Source organism: Podarcis liolepis (assembly GCF_965112155.1).
Source record: "Podarcis liolepis genome assembly, chromosome: 5".
NCBI classification, from domain to species: Eukaryota; Metazoa; Chordata; class Lepidosauria; order Squamata; family Lacertidae; genus Podarcis; species Podarcis liolepis.
In genome coordinates, this window is record NC_139556.1 from 52,705,552 (window position 1) to 52,730,095 (window position 24,544).

The 24,544-nt window shown below is 38.1% G+C and overlaps 1 protein-coding gene across 3 annotated transcripts in view; it reads right to left on the reverse strand.

Moving 5' to 3' along the window:
- Positions 1-24,544, reverse strand: part of ATRNL1 (attractin like 1) — a 494,510-nt gene that overhangs the window by 211,868 nt on the left and 258,098 nt on the right. For all 3 annotated transcript variants that reach the window (XM_083504739.1, XM_083504740.1, XM_083504741.1), the window contains one exon: positions 20,915-20,993. In XM_083504739.1, coding sequence (XP_083360865.1) covers positions 20,915-20,993 — 79 coding nt within the window. The remainder of the gene's footprint in view (positions 1-20,914; positions 20,994-24,544) is intronic.

The following is a 24,544-nucleotide window of genomic DNA, read 5'->3' on the forward strand; positions in this document are numbered from 1 at the left end:
ACCACGTTTCCCTGACCTTTCTTATTGGTGGTTCAAGGCCCTGTCTTTCATCAGGGATCATTTCAAATGAATCTGTTACAAGAGGTTTCCGTACAAATTACACATGTTAAATAAACACACTTTTTCAAAAGTAGGGCATGTCAAAAGAGCTTAAAATACAACCATCTGTGGATTGTATATGTTAGCTATAGCAGCTCAGCTGCTGTGCTTTTGTAAATGCTTTGGCCCAAGAGATTCAAGGGAGGAAACTGTAAAAAAGAAGGAGAGGGAGAAGAAGCTGAGTAAGCAAACATCATTTGAAGAATTCAGGAAAGCTTAAAATAGCCACTGAGGAGCATAAGTATATTAATCTAGGTCACATTTGTAATCACTGCTAAGCAGCTAGAATTATTACATGACTATTCATTAAAACAGAAAACTTATTGAAGACAAATACTAAATTTGGATTTCTGTTAAAAGCCTATGTGCCTCAAGTAACACCACTGAAAACAATTCCACCAGCCCATCAGTGCTGGCCTCAAGTATTTTCACACCTGAAATGAAAACACTAAATGACACCTCTAAACCATTCATTTTTCAAATGAGGAGAGAACATCATAAATCAAAAGTTTATGCAAAGCTAATTACTATTGCCTTTAGCTATCCTTGGGGAGGGGGCTGTTAGCCTCACCCAAATTACAAGAATGTTTGGGTACCCAATTCCTCAAAAACCACTTAAAGAATTCCTCTCGGAAATGTATAGGTGACCTAACCTCCCTTGTGCCTTTATGCTCAATCTAATGTCACAGGTACCAGCAAGTTCAGGGAACTTGCTTAGTTTAATGCTACTGGAATGTCCGTATCTTCAGCAGACCCACCCCCATGATTTCCTGCCACTTCTCTCTTAATATAACTGAGATTTCCAAATGTAGTTTGTGGATGATTACTTAGTAGCTCATTAACACCTTGCCTATTGTAGCCATGAAGGCCTTGATCATCTTGTTCACTGTACTATTTCTGGTGCATCTTCCCAAGCGCAACTTTCAAGAAACTCAAGATCAATTGGTCCTATATTCATAAATGCTCCGGCAGGAAGGTAAACGGCGTTTCCGTGCGCTGCTCTGGTTCACCAGAAGCGGCTTAGTCATGCTGGCCACATGACCCGGAAGCTGCACGCCGGCTCCCTTAGCCAATAAAGCGAGATGAGCGCCACAACCCCAGAGTCGGTCTTGACTGGACCTAATGGTCAGGGGTCCCTTTACCTTTTTATGGTGCAACCACATTTAGAATACTCAGGACGGGGGGTGACTTTAGGTTCAACAACAAAAGCAGTGCAATACTCTGAGACTGGTTTTTTTTTTTTAAAAAAAAAACTTATTCACAATTGAAACTAATTGTACCATTACATACTGCCTGCCTGGAAACAAGAGGAAAATCTTGCAGTTACAAAATATAATATTGCAGGTATTTTAAAAATAAACAAGCCCCCCGCCCCATTTTAATGAAAACCAGAGGAGCTTAGTAAGCTGCTTGGTTTAAGCGCCAGTGTTCCAAGGTGGAAACTATTCTGCAATAACCAAAATGAATTATAATTTTCCCTGGGTTGCAGTTGATTCAACTTCAGTCCAGTGAAACCTCCATTCATCTTGCTGATTTTCAGTTACTAGCATTCCAGGTTGTTGTCAGTTTCTGTAATTTTACAGTCATTCATCTGTAGAATGTGAATACTAATGTTGTCTAAAATATATGAGCATGAGCTTGTGGTTTACATTATGCATAGGACTGGTTCACACATGTATGGACATCACTATATTGGTCACCACCGGAACCCTCTTGAGAAGTACATTCTGGTACACTGAACATATATGGATGGGAAGTGGACTTGTGCCATCAGCCACCTGTCACAACCTATAGAAGTTCATTATAATGGGTGATAGCTAACAAAGTAATACTCAAAATAGACCTATGGAAACAAATGGACTGAAGTCCATTATGTGGATATCATCAAATATGTATACATACATAGTCAGTGACCGATAAACATGCAGGTATAAACTGGCCTTAATTTGAAAGAGGACAAATGTGATATCGCTGGTCTACTGCTGAACAGCATGTACTTGCATACATTTAATCTTTGCCAAAATTTTGTACTTGGATGACATACCCACCCCAACCACCTCTAACGGTTTAACGAAAAGCATTAAGACACAAGTGTCTGCAAGATCAGCCCTAGGCATATAACAGAGGAATAATAATTAGCAAAGCAGAGGGAGCTGGATAAGAGCCAGCAGACAAAAGGAGATTGGCAGAGTTACTCAAAAGCAAATACAATTTTAAAATACTTCAGAAAGCTTGGATGAAACCAGGATCTAGCATCATATGAAGAGGATATCTTAATTGCTCCCTTGTCCTTAATAGCCCCAACAACTTGTTTCTGGTCATATCTGGCCAATTACAAAAAAAATCTTAGAGTGAAACTGCAGCCTATACCACCCCTTTCACTGAATCATTAAATCAAGTGTTTACAAGTGTTTCTGCTGCAGAATTTTATCCTGTACTGTGTAGCAAATAGTTGTTGCTGAATGGGGATAATTTTCAAATTTGCTTGCAATCAGTTATGCCCCTCCCCTTAGATGTCCTGTGAAGCTGAAGATTTCAGACTGTACAATCAGAACCCTATTTATTACCCGGGTGTTGACCAGAGGTATCAACTACATCTGCCTACTTGACCCAACCATCTCTGAATTGCTCAAAACCTGTCCCCTTCATTACCCCCAGCACAAAGATGCGCCCCCTCCAGAAGGCAGAGAACAGAGATTTTAAATGGAAGTATTTAAACAAAAGTACTATTTTCATTATTCTGTAAAAATTACAATCCACTTTATAACAACTAGCTATATTGGCTGTAGCAGTGCACATTTTCGTTTTAATTGTCAAAATACTGACTGATTTCAGATAATGTATGAATACTGGCAAGCAGTTTATCACGTAGGAAATGTGGGGAAGTTTGTTCATTTCTTATACATATAACAAAGCAGTGCAATACAGATGTGTCACTAGTTTTGAAGTACTACATGGTTCCCAGCCTCCAGATACTGGCTTGTATGTTTTCTGTTGAATGAAATTATTTCTACCTATCTTTCCATATGTTAGTACAGTGGTACCTCGGGTTACATACGCTTCAGGTTACATACGCTTCAGGTTACACACTCCGCTAACCCAGAAATAGTGCTTCAGGTTAAGAACTTTGCTTCAGGCTAAGAACAGAAATTGGGCTCCGGCGGCACGGCGGCAGCAGGAGGCCCCATTAGCTAAAGTGGTGCTTCAGGTTAAGAACAGTTTCAGGTTTGAATTAAGTACTTAACCCGAGGTACCACTGTACAGCCTTTTGTCAACATTTCCTGTTTCTTTGTTTATTGAAATACTGTTTTGTGCTCACAGAATAGTTAATATGCACTGAGATATGTATGCAATATGATAAGCTGGTCATCTGTATTAGGTCCACCTCCTTATACAAGACTCAATTTTGCTTCTGTATTAAAAACAGCAATACTGTATTACCAGTAACTTTAGAATCTTTAGAACTCTGGAAGATTAATTAATTAATTAAACACACACACACCACTTCATGTGGATGAAATATAAGTAATTGGGGGAGAACTGGGTCCAAACTAACAAAATGAATTTCAATAGGGACAAATGTAAGGTTCTACACTCAGGCAGGAAGAACCAGTTGCACAAATATAAGATGGAGGACATTGTACCCAGTTTTGGGCACCATAATTTAAGGAGACAAGATGGAACATGTGTAGAAGGAGGTAACCAACAGTGTGTGACGCTCCCTTTGTTCTATGCGCACTTTGTGATAGGGAATTTCATTACTGCGAGCAGTTTCTGAGTTCTGGGCGCAGTACTGCATCTAAGATTTTAGATTAGAACTGCAGAGTGGAAGGAAAGGACGACCTCTTTCTGCCTCCCCACTTCTAGCTATTCTCTGAAGACTGGAGAAGTGACCCTCCTAAGAATATTAGGGGGGTGGACAGGGGAAGAACTAGACCATGTGAAAAATGAACATAATATTTAGCTGCAGTTATTTCATTTTCACCTTTGTATTCTTGTTATAAAAAAGTATGCCTAGACATTCCGCTGTTGCGCCCATAACCTAGGTTTAAGGTGTCATTTAGCTCCTAGCTTTCATATCTCAGTTTATTGCACTGGCAATCAAGATGATACAAAGGTCTGGAAACCAAGCTTTATGAGGAACAGTTGAGGGATATGGGTATGTTTACACTGAATAAGAGGTGACTGAGAGGAAATATGATAGCCATCTTCACATATTGAAGATGGAGCAAGCTTGTTCTTTTCTGCTCCAGAGAGTAGGACCTGAACCAATGGCTTCAAGTTAGAACAATGGAGATTCCAACTAAACATCAGGAATAGCTTTCTGATGGTAAGAGCTGTTTGACCATTCAAAGTGTTGATGCTGCCCTATACGACCTCGGCCCACTATACCTGAAGGAGCATCTCCATTGCCATCATTCAGCCCTGACACTGAGGTCTAGTGCCAAGTGCCTTCTGCCAGTTCCCTCACTGTGAGAAGTGAGGTTAGGGGACCAGGCAGAGGGCCTTCTTGATAGTGGCACCCACCCTGTGGAATGCCGTCCCATCAGATGTCAAGGAAATAAATAACTATCTGACTTTTAGAAGACATCTGAAGGCAGCCCTGTTTAGGAAAGTTTTTAATGTTTGAAGTTTTATTCTCTTTTTAATGTTCTCTTGAAAGCCGCCCATAGTGGCTGGTGAAACCTAGCCAGATGGGTGGGGTAGAAATAAATTATTATTATTATTATTATTATTATTATTATTATTATTATTATTAACAGTGGAACGGACTCCCTCGAAAGGTGGTGATGAACTGTCCATTGGAGTTTTTAAAGCAGAGATTGGATGGCCATCTGACATGGAGGCTTTAGTTGAGATCCCTGCATTACAGGGGGTTGGACTAGATGACCCTCGTGATGATTCTATGACAGATTTGATTTGTATGCATGTGTCAAATAGAAGAAAGAAGGAAGGAAGGAAGGAAGGAAGGAAGGAAGGAAGGAAGGAAGGAAGGAAGGAAGGAAGGAAGGAAAGAAAGAAAGAAAGAAAGAAAGAAAGAAAGAAAGAAAGAAGTGTGCTAGAATTGCACCAGTATCTTAAGTCATTGGAATTTACACTGTGAACTCATTTTGGTTCATCTTTTGAGGCAGTTTTATTTTGGCATGCAAGACTTTTTTTACTGCTCAAAAATACTGTGACAATATGCCATGCTAAGTCTGTCTGTCTCATAAACATCCACTTGAAGTGCACAACAAACAAATAAAACACTTTATTTTTATTGCAGCATTAATTAAAACATTTAAATGAGAACAGTGTTTATGCTCCTATGAAATCAAGGTTATATAGTGATGAAGTTTATGGGATTACATGCAACAACCATGAAAGATTCAATGCTAGCCAAACAATCAGACAACACTTTGCCAATGTGGTGAAAAGAAGGAGTGTTAATATCCATAAGAGATCTTCACTGCCAGTTCCTACAATCTGGTTAATGGAAAAATAAAACCACTTAAAACTTGGCGCATACAGTATTGGCATGGGGTGGGGTAGGTTTAATGTGCAAAGGCTCTTAACCATGCAAAAATTTGCATTGCAAATAGTTGCTTCCATGCTCAAGCTCTCTATTTTTCCACTGTTTGTGAGGAATTGAACAAAAGCACATTTAGTGAGGTAAAAACACGCTTGAGCAGAAATTCCAGCTCAACTAGCGCCAAGCAAGGTGTTTTTGTATAATGGAATAAACATGCATATCAAGTCTAAAAAGAGTCAAAGCAACATCCTTCCCAGATAATAACAGCCATTTTAGCCGAACAGATGGCCAGGTGGCGATATAATGCTTTGTTAACTTTGTAGCAAGGGCATAAAATGGATTCTCCCCCCCCCTCACTTTATCATCATTGAAAATAAAAGGGGAAGTTGAAGAGAAAAGCATACCCTTAGAGCTGTTTATAATTCATCTGCTGGGTAAGATTGTTCCTTTTGCACAAATCTCTCATAAACTTTAAAAACTTTATGAGAATCTACTTATAAGACTTCTTTTTCCATTAACCTCTTGTTGGAGGCATTAACAATTCTATATAACAGAAAATGGCAAGGCTGAAGTACAAATAAACATTTAGATAATATTTCTAGTGTCATTCCCCCAAAATGGCATACAACACATTGTTTTATTGCAGTGCTTTCTTGCTGAGTTAAGGGTTTTTGTGTCAATATAATGGAGAGAATGGTGTTGGTCCAGTTAGAGAGTCTGAGTAACCTCTTCCTTTCAGGCGTTACAGGAGTTTTCAATAGAGTTTGGATGAGAAACTATTTTTTTCTGAGGGAAAGTGCCTCTTCAATGGTGGTCCCCTTTTCCTCTACAGTACGTGTCTAGTGCCAACACTGTTTACCTTTTCATTTCAATTAAAAACACATTTCTTTGCCCAGGTTTATGGAGGGAATGAGGTCACTCCACAGACTAAAAATTCCTCATGGTGACTCAGCAAGCTTTTAAATAAAATTAAGCTTATTAATTTTGGGAAACCACTGAGAGCACCTCTCTATATCATGTGAATGTTGCATAGATGAAAAAACTACTTGGCTGCACTTGGTCCATCACAGGTATTGTGATGAGATATGGAGTTCCCCTAGGTATGCAAGTTTAAAGTAATTTAGTGCTTTATAGGTCAAATGCAGTACCTTGTATCATTCCCAGAAGCCTTGGCATTATGTGTGCATTGGCATTTAAGCACTGGCATAATGTGGTCTGACAAGCTGCCACTAACAAAACTCTCCAAAGAATCTTCAGATGCATCTATACTCTGATAGACCAACCTGGAGGCCTATCGTCAGATATGTTCCAGTGTTTTCTCTTGAGAAGTTCTCTATTCTACAAATAAACAAAAAAATTATACTATCTACCAAGTAGCTTTCAAGTTTAAAATGACATAAGCCCCAAATTGCTTTCTGGCACAGGCTAATCCTGTGTTTCTTGTCATCAAATGAAAAGGGAAATGTCATTAACAACTTAAGGTACAGTGTTTTGTGTCACAAAATGTTTCAAACTACAGTAGTATATACATAAATGTCAAATGCACATAAATCCTACAGTTTATAAAAATCACCCTAATTCACTGTGAAATCCCTACAACATAGGTAACTTTTAATTTGTCCTCTTTCAAATTGCTGTGTAATGAGTTAAGATACAAAAGGTCTCTAGGGTTCACTACACAACATATTTTAGAATATTTGCATCATACTGCATACTGCCAATCAGAAATAACATGGCACTAAATTAAGGGAGAGTACTGGGAATTCTTTGCCTTTTTAAAAAAGGCAGTTTTGCATGCTTTTTAAAAACTTAACAAAAAGCTCTATGCTCCGCAGAACAGAATTTGATATGAGCAGTATGCTGCTTCAATTCATTACAATAAAAAAATGACAACAGACCTATGCTATTAACTATGCAATGGGTCTTGCAGATATTGCTTGTGATTTTGAGTTTATATTGTAAGCAATAGTATTATAGTTTTTAAAATGATTGCATTACCATGTTTTACACTGTATTTAGGAAACTACATACGGGAGATCTAAGAATATGCTACAGGACTACATAATTAATGCTCACAATTCCATCTTATTTCTCCAGCTTCTCTTCCACCACAATGCATTTCTATCCTTATTTCCCTCACCACTGTGTTTGCCAGAAAGAAAGAAAGAAAGAAAGAAAGAAAGAAAGAAAGAAAGAATCTACAAGTAGCAGCAGAAAGCAATGCAAATGTAGAATTGAACAGAGCTTGAAACAAGAACTCCGAGTTATCAAAAGTCTTGTCCCTTGAATTACTGTATTCAATTAAACATGATCTAGGCAATCCAGTACAAAAGATCTCACATTTTGTTAACATTTTAAGCATTTTAAAATAGTGGCCATTGAGAGACTAATTTGAATTGAGACCAGGAAGCTAGGGTAGGGGCAGGATCAACGATTTTCTCTCAAACCTTTTGAAAGAGTCAATGTTTCAGAGGAAAGGATTTAGACAAACTGTAATATGTTCCACATGAGCAACAGGACCAGATAAGGGCAAATAGCACTTGGGAGTCAATTTTAATTGGAATAGCTGTGCATAAAAAAGACCACCCCACTCCCCGGGTAGTCATAAAGTCATAGCCAAACTAAGTTCCCCAACTTCTTGCCAGCTGCTTTTAACATTTCTGTTTGCATGCAAGATATGCTGTCATGTCCACTTTGGTCCTTGTACCATCCACATTTGTTCAGCCCACATCAAAAATAATGCAATAAAGCTGGAAAAGGCACAGAAAAGGCCTCAAATGGTCAAGCAGTTTGAACAGCTTTTCCCTGTGAGATGCTAAAGAAAAAAGATGATTGAGGAGAGGTGTGATAAAGGTTTATAAGTTGAGCATTGTGTGGAAAATCTGAAGAGAAAACTTTGCTCCTCCATAATTCTCAAACTTCTGGCTGTTCAATAAAATTGCCTAGATATGGTTTCAGGATAGCCAAACCAAAAGGAAGTGTTTTTTTCCACTCAACACATAATTGATTTATAAAATTCCCTGCCACAAGATGTGATGATGAGGGAATTGAACAAATCTGACCAGGATAGGTCCACACCCTCCAACATTTCTCCAATGAAAATAGGGACATCCTAAGGAAAAGTGGGACATTCCAGGATCAAACCCGAAACCGGTACGGCTCCGCTAAATCAGGGACATCCCTGGAAAACAGGGACACTTTGAGGTCTGTAGGTCAATCAGTGGCTATTGTCTAGGAAAGCTAAATAAATAAATTTCAGGTTCAAAGTCTGTAAGGTTGGAATTGATAAATATGGGGCTTGAAAGGGAAAATGTGGGTGCTGGGCTGGGCAGAAGGGATAACATCTGCTCACCTCGTTCACCATTTAGTCTAACCTGATTCCAATCTTCCACTTTCAAAACAGGCTTGTTTTATATAAAGTCACTGGCTATGCCCTTTAATAAATCAACAATTTCCCCCTTTTGGTTGTGAAAGTAATATCTGATTCACATTCACAACAATACTGTGAGGTTTTTCCCCCAAAGGATGGCTCAATGAATATAGTAGTAATCTCCACAGCTTAGATTTTTGAAGTCAAAGTCCAGCACTTGCTGATTTGATACATATGATGACTTACTTCACATCATCAAGGGACAATTTTTCTGTTGTTTCTCATCTGTTATTTAGTCCTTTATTCCACCTAGGAAAATCTGGAAGTAGTAAAATCTAATGCACTGCATCCAGACTCAAACATGCTTAGAATGGACCCATTGAAATTAATAGGACTTGCATTAGTGACTAACTTAAATCCGATTCATTCCAATGAGTCTACTTTAAGCATGACTATGTCTGGAAATAATACAGTATTTTTAATATCCAAAGTGTTTATATTTCAGGTATAAGAAACGGTTGAAAAAAATGATCAGTTTATATCATCTGAGGCCCTTCTTCGTGTGCCTCCTCCTCGAGATTTCCGGAGGATGGCAACATGAGAACAGGCCTTCTCTGCAGTGGCACCCCTTCTGTGGAATGCTCTCCCCAGGGAAGTTTGCCTGGCACCTTCATTATACATCTTTAGGCACCAGGAAAAAGTGTTCCTTTTTAACCAGGCCTTTGGTTGATCTGGTTTACATCCTATGCCCTTTTAAAATGTGGGTTGTTGTTGTTTTTTGGGAGGGGTTATTGGCTTGCTGTTTTTATTTTGATTATGTACTTTGTAGTTTGATTTTACTCTGTGAATCGCCCTGAAACCTCCGGGTACAGGGCGGTATATAAATTCAATAATAATAATAATTTGTATTTAGTCCTAAGGCTGAGTTAGCTAGTTTATGTCTTACTCCCCACAAAATGTCTCAGCTTGAAGGAAGAATACTTCAGCTTGCTGGCTTTGCTTGAAATTCTTATTAATCCATTACATTTGTTTTCTTTATTTAAGTCATATATTACAGAATGCCTTTTCTATTTCTGCACTGCTTCACCATTATGGCAACTATACCAATAATGACAGAAACAGCTTCTTAAATTAAAAACATTAATAAAAGCATGGCTTTTAGAAATTGTAAAATTAATGCTGTACATAAATAACAAACCCAAGATCTGATTAGCTATGCTTTTTTTTTGCTGTCCCTTAGTTCAGAATACTACTGCAGCAAACTAAATTGTCACAGAGAATTAAAAAAAAGTGTGAGTGTGCAGACGAATGATAATGTTTCATAGTACTATCTGTCCTTCAGTTATGGATTTCTAGGTATATATTATAAAATGAAAGCATGAGTCTATGAATATGTCAGATTTCTCACTAACCACTTTCTGTGGAATTGCCATGCTTTGTTCACTCTCACATAAATGATGCTGTTAGTCCATCGCATTCCGATAAGCCTATGTTTTTTCAAGCCTGATTTCTAGGAATTTGGTTTACATGTAACAAAACACAATTGCAACATCATGCTGTTGAGTGAGGACAGGCAAAGCACTCTTAAGGCTCCCTACTGTTGTCATCAGAGGAGCTTTGCATTGTGTCTACCATGAGAGTTGCAGTTGGCAGTGACATGGGACAGGACCCTTTCAGTAACAATCACCAGTTATTTTTAAGACTAGTTTCTTTTTTTCAGGCTTTTTGTTTTGATTACAGTATTGTAGCTGCGTTGGATTTTTAGCTTTTACCTGTCGCTTTTAATTGCTTTTCTCAATTTTATTTGTTTTTATTCTGGGGCATAAGCCTCGGCAGTGTAATATGGAGGTCCTAGGCTGCCCAAAAAATGTCTTGCAAGGCAGCAGATAGATTATTCATAGTGTTTACTTGCAAAGCCTTTCTCATGAATGAGTGTAACCGCAAGGCAGTGGAGGTTTCAGATCAGAGTTTTCTTTCTCCTAGATGGGCTACCTTCCCCTGCCCCTCATTTCAGCATATGCAGAAACCACCTTCTTGACCATTGGATCCACTATTGGTCTTGTCCTCTCAATCCACTGGAGCCTGCTTTCACATGCAGGGGACAGGCAAGTCCCCAACTCTCTGATGATTTAAGATCCATAATTTTGATCCTCTTCTAATAGTCTCTTCCAGAAAGAATAAGCACACCAAAACAGAGCTAACCTTTGAAATTTACACTTCTCTGAATTCTGCAGTGCTGTTCTACAGCCATATAAATGTGTACAAAAATGCTTATAATGAGCGTGTGAAGATAACGTACAAAAATACATATGGGGGAATTGCTTGCAAAAAATGTGCTTTTTATAATAAATGTGCAATGATGACAAATGTTTGTGAGCACTCTTTACAGTGTGGGGTGTTAAGGGAGGAGAAGTGCTCTTTCTGGGGTACTTTGTGTATTCCAAAGAGCTTACTATGTACTATTTAATATTAAATCTTTATAGGAAATAGAAAGACAAAGTCAGTGACACTCCTAACAGCATATTTACAGCCTTCTTTCACAGAAGAACTAAGCATTAACCTTGCCAAAGAAATCCTGAAGCATTTTTCTCATTTAAATTGTGATTTTCCCTAGCTTGCAATTGAGTATTACTGCAAATCTCTAAGTTGTATGAAAAACAACCAATTTCCTTATCTTACCATTAGTCTCACATAACTACAATCATATTATCTTCTCAGAAACTTGTATTAAATATGCAGGACACACACTACATATAACAATAAATTGCTGCCAGCCATGATTATGTGTACCCGCATTTATACAAGTTATTTTATTGTTATCATAAATGCCAGCCATTCAACATCAAAGGCACCTTCAGTTGAGATTTAACAAACATCTATCTTAGAAAAGAAAACTGCAATTGCAATAATGGAGCATATTAAATATGTTCAGCAGAGCAAATGGAAATGAGACTAAATGGAAAACCTTGGGAAGTGACCAGTGGTATCAAAAGAGCAAATGGAAATGAGACTAAATGGAAAACCTTGAGAAGTGACCAGTGGTATCAAAAGAGCAAAAGCATGTATGGGAACTTCAATCTAAAATATCATAATTTCACACTCCCCCACCCCCTTGCATGTGGAGAAAACAGCTTTGCTACCCTTTGCCAGCTGGTTGAATATCTTGGGAGAATGCAGCTTCCAACCATGCAAATTGTATTGGCAATTACCTTGTTTAATAAATAAACACAATATATAATATGATTTATGAACAAGTCGTTCATTGTTTTGTTGATAAACTATTGAATACCTCTGTTGCAGCAAGTTAAGTTATTTATTAAATTCATGAGCCACCTATGCCAAAGCCTCTAGGCAACTTACAATAAAATAATTAAAGATATTCAATATAAACAAATGCAACCTTTCAAATAAATATGGTGTAACCAGCCTTAACAAACGAACAAAAAAATTGCCTCCTCCAGGACAGACCAAAGAAACTCCATAAATGATGTTAAAGAATACTAATAAAAATGTAAAAATTGTTTAAGAATCTTAAAGAAAGAGGTGTTCCTTCAGGTACTGGTATCCCAAGCCATGCAAGGGTTAATTCAGCAACCTGAATTGTTGCTTTCCCAGGAACCAACAGGGTTCAAGCAGAAGACACTAAGAAATGCATCAGCAAATGCCCCATACCATTTTCTCATAAATGGCACAATGTGAGTGAGAGAAACAGAGTGAAGTTGGATGTGTTTAAGACAACAAGGTAACAGAATATGGAACTAAGATTCCATGAGCACTGTCCTCAAGAGTCCCTTCTCTAGCTTCAGCTTACGGCTTCAGCCACCTATCTTTTCTGGTTTACAATGTGTTAAAACAAACTCTTCAGGAGAATTCAGGGTTTCCAAAGATCTGAACTAAGAATGTAGCTGAGCAGTTCCAATTTGGAATTGTTTGGAATTAAGCATTGAACCCAAACCATAACACAGTTTGTATAGTAGCTTCCCAGAGAACATAGGCCCTCCTTAGTAGCTACCTCCTTGTGAAAATCAAATCCCCATGAATTCTCCTGCCTGAAAAGCTGTTCCTCCATCAAGGGCACAATCAAGGCCACAGCAAGCATCTTTCTCCCTATTGTTGCTGTCTTAAAGACTGAGCCAATTATGAAGCTGGAAAGCCAGAAGGGTTTGAAAACTATGCAGTGCATCAATCAGAGTGTCACATGTAAAAGTATCAGCCTGTAGGGCAGACTTCGTTGGCCTGTGCTTTCTACAAGTCTGTTCTTTTTTGGCTCACACGGCTGAACTGGAGAAGCTATGTAGATGAGACCTTCAAGGACATGGTGCCCTGACCCCAGCCTGACAGACACTCCCCTCCTAGAAACAGGGATTCATCACTCCAATAAAGTGTAAAGTGATCTTTTAGAAGGATCCTATTCCCTTCTAAACTGGATATTCATTTATATTCTGAGTACACTCTTCTAGGGGTTAGGAATAGAGATAGAGAAGGGATTGTGAGGGTGTCATGCCCCCAGGGAAACAGACTCAAAACTTTTCTTGAGTCCAAGTCCAAGTTACAGCATTGTAGGGTCTCCTAACAGTACTCGGGCTAGGCTTAGGGCCAGGAGAAATTCTAGGGAAGGCTGATCTTGAGGGCTCCCTGATAGGAAGCTGCCTGCAGATCCTGAAAGAGTCTTGCAGAACTTATTGGTAGCTGTCACTCTTAGAGCACTTTTAGATGGTCTGGTTCATTCTAATTTGTTTCCCCGTAACTTTCCTTATCACAAGAAGCCTGATCTTTTAGGGAAGTGGGTTTGTCACACAAGAGATCAAAATCAGCTTTAATAGTACAACCTGAATTTGCTGGTATGTGAATGAATCCCACCTGAAAACCAGAAACATCTGGAAGTGCCCTTACTCTTTTGAGAGAGATTCACCAGCCTTCTGGGAATGAGTTCTGTGGCTGGGATTTATGGGACTTCTATCTACTTTCTGCTCACCCCTGACAGTTTAGTATATTCGAATATAGTTCCTTTATGAGCTTTTGCTTTGCATTTCTTCGCTAGCTGGCTGTACCCAAACCAATCTTAACTCTTTCCTTCCTTACCTGTGTCCTCACAGAACTGCTGCAGCTGTAAGTCAAGGTACTGAGTTAAGTCTGCTGGTAGCAACTTGCATACATCCTATAGAGAGCTAGAGCAGTGCCCTCGTTCTTCCTTAGTTATTCTCCACTTATGAGAGGAAGCAGCAGTTCCCTTCTCTCTTCTAGGTGCTGTGGGAATCCATCAGCCTTGCTACCCACAGCTGCCACCAATCAAGCTTTGAAGGCCTCTTTGACCATAGTAGGAAGAAAACTTGTGCTAGCCATAACCTACTGGGAAAGGGAATAGAGCCTGCCAGCTCTATCTCATGTATAGGATGGAATTCATCACCAGCAACTGCAAATGAAGCATCTATATGACTTCCCATGTAATGTCAGATCAAATAAACAATTTATTCTAAGTATACATCCCCAAATAAAAGTATAGAAATGGTTTCATTGTGTTGATTACTTGTGTTTCAGCTGATTTACCTCTCTTGTTCACTATACTCAAACCAAAAGAACCAGCTCATTTTTCACAATTGACTGGTGCATAAATTGAATAGCACAGATAAAAAAATAATGGTCTGTTCAAATATTCATGATATTCCCTATAGTACCGTTCAACAGTCCTAAAATAACACTGCATCCATTTTAATTAGATTTTGCATTTCAAAGCATTCTTTCCACATACAGGCTGATTTTATATGTCTTATATCAATACTTGAAGATAAAAGAAAAGCCAAAGGTTATATGTAAATTATTAATTATAAATAGGAAAAAAGTATGGTTAATTTATCTTGGCATCCATGTTAAGCAAATAAGTAGCTGCTCAGAATAATGGCATTATAATAAATTATGGTCTACAGTGAAAATTTTAGATCATGACAAAGATAAATAACATTCTATAGGATGCTGTGGGTTCATCAACATTTGGGCATCATTTAGCTGTTAAGCCAGCCCCCCCTATTCAAATTGTCCCCCCCTTTCCCCCCTTTTTAAAAAATCCCTGCTCAAGTATTGTGCAAAAGCACACAGGCAAATCTGAGTGATCGAAAGAAAAATATATATAAAAGGCTAAGCTCCTGACATGCCCCTACTATCCCACTGCAAAAGAAATTAAAGCAACCGTAAATCCTCAGCACACACTTTTCAGATTGCTGTCCAATATATCTGGTGTAGATTTTTTTTTTAATGTAGTTTGGTTGTACAGTTTTCTGGTTTTGTGCAAATCTGAGAGAATCAATAGAAAAATGTATTCCTCTGTTCAGGAGCACACCAGAAATCATTACAGTGGTACCTTGGGTTACAAATGCTTCAGGTTATAGACACTTCAGGTTACAGACTCCACTAACCCAGAAATAGTACCTCAGGTTAATAACTTTGCTTCAGGATGAGAAAAGAAATCGTGCAGTGGTGGTGCGGCGGCGGCAGGAGGCCCCATTAGCTAAAGTGATACCTCAAGTTGAGAACAGTTTCAGTTTAAGAATGGACCTCCAGAACAAATTAAGTTCTTAACCCAAGGTACCACTGTATAAGTACAGCTGAAAATGAAATGAAAGCAGCGAGGAAGTAGGGCGAATGGAAAGGAAAGTAGTAGAAAATGACAACTGATCCACCCACTGAAAAACACTGAAACAAATTGTATGTGAAGGCCAATTTGAGTGGTTTGGAAATTTCCTCTAATTTACTGGATTATCCCTGTATCAGGTGAACCCAAATTTACATGTGAAAAGCATTGAGATTGGATTGTCATGTGGACTACACAAATTAAATGGGGCAGCTGCAAGCACACAGTTAAACATGGTGTTGGCAAACCCTATGTATGTAATATTTACCAGACTTATAAGTCATTCTCTATACACTCAAATGTGATTATTTCACAGATGGCTTGCATCAGCATTTCATGAGATGAGTGGGCTCAGTTTGCATCTCTTGCTGGATCACAGCACAGCTTGCCAGGCAAGAATCATCATACAGTAGGAGCAGCTCACTACTAAGTGGGTCCCTAGAGTCAATTGGCAGGGTAGACAGGCCAGGACTTGGGGTCTCAGGGACAGCTCTGGCTGATTGCATATAGGCTGGGGAGGGGCACAGCTTGCTGTTGTGATGCTACTTCCTACCAATGTATGTTCAGTATGTTAGCTATGATTATTTAATTAGACCTAATAAAATTACTCACAATTTGAATTCAAATAATGATTTTCAATTATTTGGAAACAACTTTGTGCTGCTCAAAGAATTAAAATACAAGAGAGTGGTTTTTGTATACAAAGAAGAGTGGTTATTTAAACAAAAAAAGTGGTTATTTAAAAGGGCAAAGAAGATCCAAAGAGTTAGTCTAGATAGGACTTGGGTGAACCCAGTGTTTGCTTTCCCCTCTGCCTGTCTTTGATAAGTAAATGCTCACTAAGCCACCTCATAAAAAGGTCTCGATGTAAAAATCAGTTCCTATGGAGTCACAAGCCCAAAGCCATCCTACGTATAGAGAAGAGTCAGCAGTTATTTCGATCCCAGCTCCTGTCAGTGGAAATGTAACAAGCTACTGAATGTGAAACCTGAATCTCCATTTTGACCTGTATTTGCTTCTTACTAATAACCACATGACTAAAAAAAAGCTCCAACTATAATATTCAACGTCAATAACATCAAAGCCTACACTTTTGCATAAGAGACCTATAAAGAAGAAAGCATTCACTTATAATACCACCACTTAAAAGTCGCTTCACTAAAAAGCTGCTGAACCTCTGGCTAATTACTTGCCTCAACTTTTGCAATGGATGTATAAATGCCCAATTCCAACAGAATGTAAAATTGTCATTAATGAGGAAGCACAGGGCCATTGCATTTCAAAGCAGTTCTGTTTCAAGTACTGATGAGGGGGATTAGTTAATGCAGACCCTTAACAAAAATAATTCATAAACTAGAGATTATTCACCTTTGAAGGCAGACATAATTTTGGTGACCAACTCCCAATGTTACCTCAAATGGAGAGCAGAACACCAGGAACAATGCTGGTATTGATTCCACAGACACTTCCCACATACAAAATATTTTGTTCATAAAAATGGAAATAACATTTACTTGCGAAAAATATTTAATTATGTGAACAGGGTGAGGAACTTTAGGCTCACTATACAGCCCTCAAGACTCTTTCAAGGCCACAGCTCTCACCAGTTGTGCTCCATTCCCTCCTCAAGCGATTTACAATGCCTTCTACACCATTCAGCCTAAGAGCCTGCCCAGCACTGTAGAAAGACATGAAGGAAATGGGCTTGGAGCATACAGCAACCAGAAGCAAGATGCAGCAGCAATTACAGTGCTTTTGGGGCATTGTGCCTTAAGATGAAATGCAGATGAGGGCCCCTGATTGTGAGAAGGCTTTCAAGCATGTCCAACTGTGAACATCCTATTATTGATAGGCACCAATGCTAAGCTTAATACAGCTTCTAGTTTGGCTCATGAGACCTTACATCTGCATAGTTCCTGGGACAGGCACAGCCCATCCTTCAAATGAAGTTGCAAGAAAATAGATTGCCCTCTGGTCCACTCCTTGGGCATTAAAGGTGGGTCTTGCATGCTCACCCTACCTCAGTATTGGCAGACTTTCCCTCCCACTCACTCTCTATTGTAAACCTCTGACTCCTCTGCAGAAATGAGTCTGTTGACCAATGACGTTGCTATGGACTGTTGCTCATTTTAGGGCTGGGAGGAATTTTGCCTACATGCAAACTGTCTTTAATGGACTCGTAATCTGGTGAACCGGGTTCTATTCCCTGCTCCACCTGCAGTTGCTGGGTGACCTTGGGCCAGACACACTTCTCTGAAGTCTCTCAGCCCCACTCACCTCACAGAGTGTTTGAGGTGGGGGAGGAAGGGAAAAGCAGATTGTTAGCCACTTTGAGACTCCTTTGGGAAATGATAAAGTGGGATATCAAATCCAAACTCCTCCATCACAACCTATGAAGATGGGAGAGGCACTGGCTGGATCCTTAGGAGGAAGAGGCATTCTACCCATCTCATATGTATGGGAATTCCCTTAAGTGACCCTGGAGGGTCCAGAAGCCCAGCTAGGGGGCTGAAGGGTCAGAGCATCCCCTACCAGTGGCTGAATGGCCCTACCAGAAATGGTTCGTGCCATGAGGAACCCCAACGTCAGCCAACCCCCATCTTCTAGTGAACAATGTATCAGTAAGTGGGCTGGTTGGTTAATGGATATATGACCAATGCCTATGCCAAATCTATTCTGCTGTAATCAATAAAGTAGTGGCCTAAGTTCAATCCAGCACCTGGCTATATGTTGTTATTTGTTGCATGCTCCTCAACCTACAGCTTCACTGGACATGGTGTACAAAGAAGTAAGCTCCTCTGAACATAATGGAACTAACGTCCATGAACACATGCATAGAAAAACATGATGTAAATTTGCTGAACTTAAGTCCATTTTAAAATCAGTGAAACCTGAGTCCCTTTGAATAGAATAGGAACTGAATCCAACCATTCAGGATTAGTAAACACTTGGACACAATCATTATTCAAATCTCTGACATGTATTTAACCATAAATAGCAAGACAACATGATATTAACAATGTTTACAGGTACTTAAAAAAAACAAACCAATCTATTGGCAGAAAAACTGTTTAGATTGGAATAATTGACAGAGGTTGTGTTTTAGTTCTCTGTCATATTAATTCTAACCAAATATATTAAGTCATGCTTCATAAGTGATTTGTGTATAAGCATGGATAAAAATAATGGTTTGTTCAAATAATCAGAATATTCACTCTGGTATTTTTTGCTGCGCCTTAATTTAAGATTAGTTTAGTTTTAATTAGCTTTTGCATTTCAAACCATTCTCCTCACACATAGTATAGTATTATGTGACTTATGTTGTATTCAGTTACATGCAAAGAAAGTCCAGAGCAGGAGCACTTGATTATGAAGAGCCTCTACTCATGAGTAGGAGCTCCCATGTTGGACTTTCTCTGCATACAACTGTGTGCAATGCATAGATGTTGAAAGAAGGCAATGTTGATGTCAAGGGAGAAGCAAAAAACACAGTCCAGCTCTACACTCTTTCATGTGTTCCTCATGTGTAGAGCATATAGGCTACAATCTTCAGTTTGTAGATATAAAAGGATGCCCTTTTTACGCAAAAGGTTGACACATGCAAGTCTGTATCATTCTGCTCTGCATTTAAGCACAAAAGGAATGTGTACATGAAAGAGCTTTCAAAACATGTTTCATACCTAATCTTTTCAGAGTGCATTAGTGCTATGTTTTGTGGAAAGTGTAACAAACAACAGTACAATGGAAGTCTCAACAGCTACATCATAGTTAAATCAATTTCTTTGCAATTAAATATTTTTCCTATGACTCTGGAATAGTATTCATTTTCCCACCTTCCCAATTAAAATAATGTTATAAATAGACATAATTAAAGTAATTAAGATAATGGTCAGATGACATCATTATCATTCTGCAGTCAATAATGAGCTATTGGAGGTTTTCAGGAAGTTTACAAAATATATCAAGCTATTTTAAGAAGCTAGCTAGCTAAGCAATAACTTGGGGTTCCTTGAAGTAACTATTTAGTCTCTGATAAGTAACTATTTGCACAATTTTATCCTAATGTTATATAATATTCAAAAGATATATCAATATTTAATTTCCATTGATCCCCCTGCTTATGAATTACATTAATTACTTTGCATATTGGTGTGACACTATGCACCAGGGATAAAGCACTTCTGTTCACACAAGGAATCTTCCTGAACCCCACCCCCATGAAGCTCCCCATGCCCCGCCACATGCCATTCCTCTGGAGAAGGCCTCAGGAATAGCTTTTGGAAGGCCAAAGTGGCTGCAGTGGATGAGATGAGTCAAGAAAGCATAATTTCATGAGCAGAGTTGTGCTCACAATTCCAACCCGATATCTCTTACTAATAAATGGATACACTTGCACAAGTCATTATGTCTGAAAGTTTGACATGGAAGCTTTGACAGCTGCAGGGGTGATGTATTTCTAAGATCAGCTTAGCCGGTAAAACATTTATTCTTATCACAGTGATTTTGAAGTTACTCAGAGCAACAGTTTTAAATCACCATCTAATTTATTCAGTACTATTATACCGTCGTGCAAATGCTCATTGAGTCTTAAAAGATCTGACCCAATTTAAGCTGTGGATGAAAATAATGATTTTTTTTATTTTTTATTTTAATCAAGCTGTGACCACAAAGTGTCTTCTTTTGCAGCAGCAGCTTGAACTGAAGCTATGGCTGTAAGTGCAAAGAAAGAATCAAGAGTGCCATCTAAATGTACTTCAGATTCTTATTTTCAAGCTTAATACAGCAGGCACTATAATAGAACTGAGTATCACTTCACGTATACAAAACCAGGAAGAGGGAGAGGTGGGGCAAATCCAAAGCTATGTTTGCTTTTTAAAGTTAGGTGCTCCTACCTGCCCTCCAAACAAGCCAAGAAAAGGGGCAAAATATCCAGGTGCACATGTAGAAAGAGCAGTTGTGGACAGAGTACACCAAATATAGGAAAACAGAGCAAATATCGAACTAATCTGACCTTGGCCAACTTTGAAAAATTGCAGCTAACCCTTAACAGATATTTTTTGATTTATTGTTTACAAAGGGGATGTAAAAAAATAGTAGCACCGTTTTTTCACAGGTCAAACTTGTAGTGAACTAACCACGTTTATCCAAGCAAAGAAAGTAGATTATCCTGTACTGCCTGAATATGGCAAGAAAAAAATGTTATGTGTGAAAAGATTTCGCTTAATTTCCCAAGTGTGACAAGCAGGTTGCATGTTCACCTGCAGCTCTGAGACAAAAAACATCATAGTAATTCCAGTGTTACTGATACCTCTCTTCGTCGAGAAGCCCAGCAGGTTTGTTTGATTTTCCAGACCACAGCAGCGACCAACAACAACGACAAGAAACAGCTGTAAAAGTAAAACATGAAAAATGAATGAGAGACTAGAGTGTTTTTGCACAACCCTTTCTGAAAAGCATTGACACTTGATGGCATGAAGGCAATAAGACTGGAGAGCATATTCTAACAAAGGCGAACTAGCAACGAAACAAAAACATAGTCCACCAATCCCTAGTTCTCTTGGTGTCTGATAACAAATGCCACTTATCCAATATGTATATTCAGAAGCTGTAATTTGGTCAAATATTACGGTGGTCAACAGCACAGCAAAAACTTGCATTTATTTACTGGCAGATTTTCTGCATTGCTTTCCATCACTACAAATGACCAAGGAAATTTACAACAATAATAAATCACAATCATTTTGTACTGAAACCAAAGTTGAGGGAAAGTGCCTTCTTACCATGCACTCCTGACAACTAATTTTTATCCCCACTGAAACTTTTGGGGAAATATTCAAGGACATTTTGTATTTATTTATGGCATTTCATATGCCACCACCCTTTATAAATAAAAATCCTAAGGCAGTTTTCAACGTAAATAAAGCAAAACCAGTTTTTCAGAGAAAGCTAAATAAAGGGAAACTGCAATGGGGAAATCAAGGGGAGGGACCTTTCCCACCACCAGCAATTCTAGCCTGATTCTTAGAAAACTGCTGTTACAGAGAATCACAAAGTTCTCACAGAGAGAAAAGAATCAGATGTTCATATGCCATAGACTTTTAGGCTATTACTGTCTCACCTGGGGTTGATTATTGGATTCCCCAACACCAAAATACTTTTAAAAGTACAGTAGATAAATATCAACAGTGAAATTAAGTTTGCATTAATATAAAAAGTGGGTTTTGTTCTTAGGCTCCCAATGCTTTCATGCTTTTGAGTTCCTGTAGTTTCACAGTATTCAGGGGTTTTAGATGGTCAAGATATTAATTTCTTAGATTGCTTGGGTTGGTAAATCAAGCAATACTAGTTTTTTCAGTGCACTGTGTGAAATGCTGTGAACAGCATTTAAAATAAAATTGTTCTGTTACACTTCTGTAGAGAACAGCACTTCAGCAAAACCAGTTTTCATAGAACTGCAATTACTGATAGGAGGAAAGAAAGTGTACAAGTTCAGATGCCTCAAAATTATTGGGGAGTTTCCCCCTTTTTTCAGTTATCTGTAATTTATATCCTGGGAAATGGGAGCAATTGGAGAAAGGTTTGTGTTCATGGTACTTAGTGTCTTTCCTCTGATGTCTTCCCTTGTGGACTCCGGTTTGTGATAATAAACATTCTCTGATGAAAACAGGGATGTCCTAATGAAAAGCGGGACATTCTGGGATCAAATCAGAAACTGGGACAGCATCTGTAAATCCGGGACTGTCCCTGGAAAATAGGGACACTTGGAGGGGCTCTGAATTACATTCACAAGTAATGTAATTTCCTTAAAATATGGATGCCAAAATTCTGCTAGAGAATATAAATCCCATGGCTCACATTTTGGAATTGCACACCAACTTGCAATTAAAGCACTTTCCCTAATACTATTGTATGTGAGCACTTCTGGTCATGCATAGAAGTTCCAACACACCACAGGAATTTATTACTTAACTATAGGGTGTTTGATGGGACTGAAAAAAACTTTTCTTATTGTTGTTAAAATCATTCATTATAAAGCCAGCCTATAGGTGGTAGTCCACTAGGCTTTACTCAGAGTAGACCCATTGAATTAACAACTGTTTTGAGTTAATGAATGCTTTTGTTTGTTACTATGTTATGCATTTTTATATTGCAAACCACCCTGTGATCCTTGGATGAAGGGCAGAATAGAAATTTAATAAATAAAAGTAATAAATATGACCATGATCCATTAATTTCAATAGGCAAACTCAGAGTACAACTTATTTGAATGAACCTTGTATCTGTATCTGCATGCTGTGCTTTATTGTTAAAACCATATTTATAATACTTTCATTTTCTATAAACTATGTCTTACATACTTCTAGCCTGAGAGGATTCAGCTATGCACACTGGACAGTGCTTGGTTTGACTCCACCGAAGAATCATTGAGGAGTGTGTGTTTTGGCAACCACCTGGGTGATGGTTTCACAGAGGGATTCCCAAATACAAATGCCTATCATTCACCATCTTAACATTATTACCACAGACTGTTGTGTTTCCCTTGCATCTTCTGACTGAGATTGACAGACTCTCTCCCTGCTGAAGTTCCAGCACTAGATGAAGACCTTCCTATTTCAGCAAACATTTTGAAGCCATCTTTTGTTTTATGATAAATTTTAACTGTTCATATTATCTGTATTTTTAAAATATTTTTTGTACACAGCTTAGAAATCTTGGACATTAAGCAGTATACAAATGCCTTAAACAAATAAAATAAAGAAGTGATAGCATGCTTTATTTGCAAGCAATAGGAGTGATGAAGATAGTTTCAACCTATCATCCATTGAAACAAATGCTGAAACTCGCATTGATTATATTTTATGTTTCTCACTAGAATACATTCAGAATAGCACATGTATCATTCAATGCACAAAACTGCAGCAAACCATCAGAATACTTAATAATAAGCACATTAGTTAACAATTTGGTGCTGCCATTTCCTGATCAAAAGCAAAAGTGTTCAATCATTGGTTTCCCTTTTTAGTTTACTATATGTGCTTTCAAAGCATTTCATAGCTATCATGACAGCATATTCTGCTCTGGTATGCTAATGAGGGGTAAAAAAAACAAGATATATGGTAGAACTCTATTCATTATCACTATATTTCCTCAGCAGACAACATACAGTATTGTTACTCAAGGCTGTAATGAATTCCAGCTGTTATAGATCACTTGCCCATTGTAACTGAATTAGTATTCATGTTTAATTATGCCAATTTAAAATATTTATGTGCCTGTACAGACACAGACACACTTCACAATTATTTGTATAAATATACTTGAGTAATGAACATCACAAATTCAGGAAAGGTCAGATAAAAATACAAACAGAAAATCAAATGTCCTAACATTAACCTATAAGACTTTTTATTTGGAAAATATTTTTTATTCATAAATGGCTCCATATCTTTCTATGCATAAAATATTTCACATGCTTCCAAGGCTTTTTGTATTAGTTTGATCAATGTATAACTTTATTTTCAAACAATTTTTTTATACATTCCATTCTATTTGATTTATATAGAAATATCAAAACAACTGCAACTTTGAGGACATTATGTTGAAGGCTTGGTGCTAGTATAAACTTCAGTAAAACTGAGTGACAGAGATACTACTTTCTCAATTTATCTGTATACAAGTATTGCTGTAAAATGTATTAGAGATAATAAAGTTGTTAGATGATCTTGGATTTGTTACTCATTCAGCCTCATTTTGACTTTGTTGTGAATGCTAACCTGGATCAGTATTATAAAAATACTTAATATATGAAAAGCGCTCTAACGTGATTAAATAATTATCATAAACTAGCTTATCCTTGCTGTGAAAACAACAACAGCAGCTGCAATCTGAACTTCCTAAACTGTTTGTAACTTGCATGCATGCAAAGGGATTCTATGTG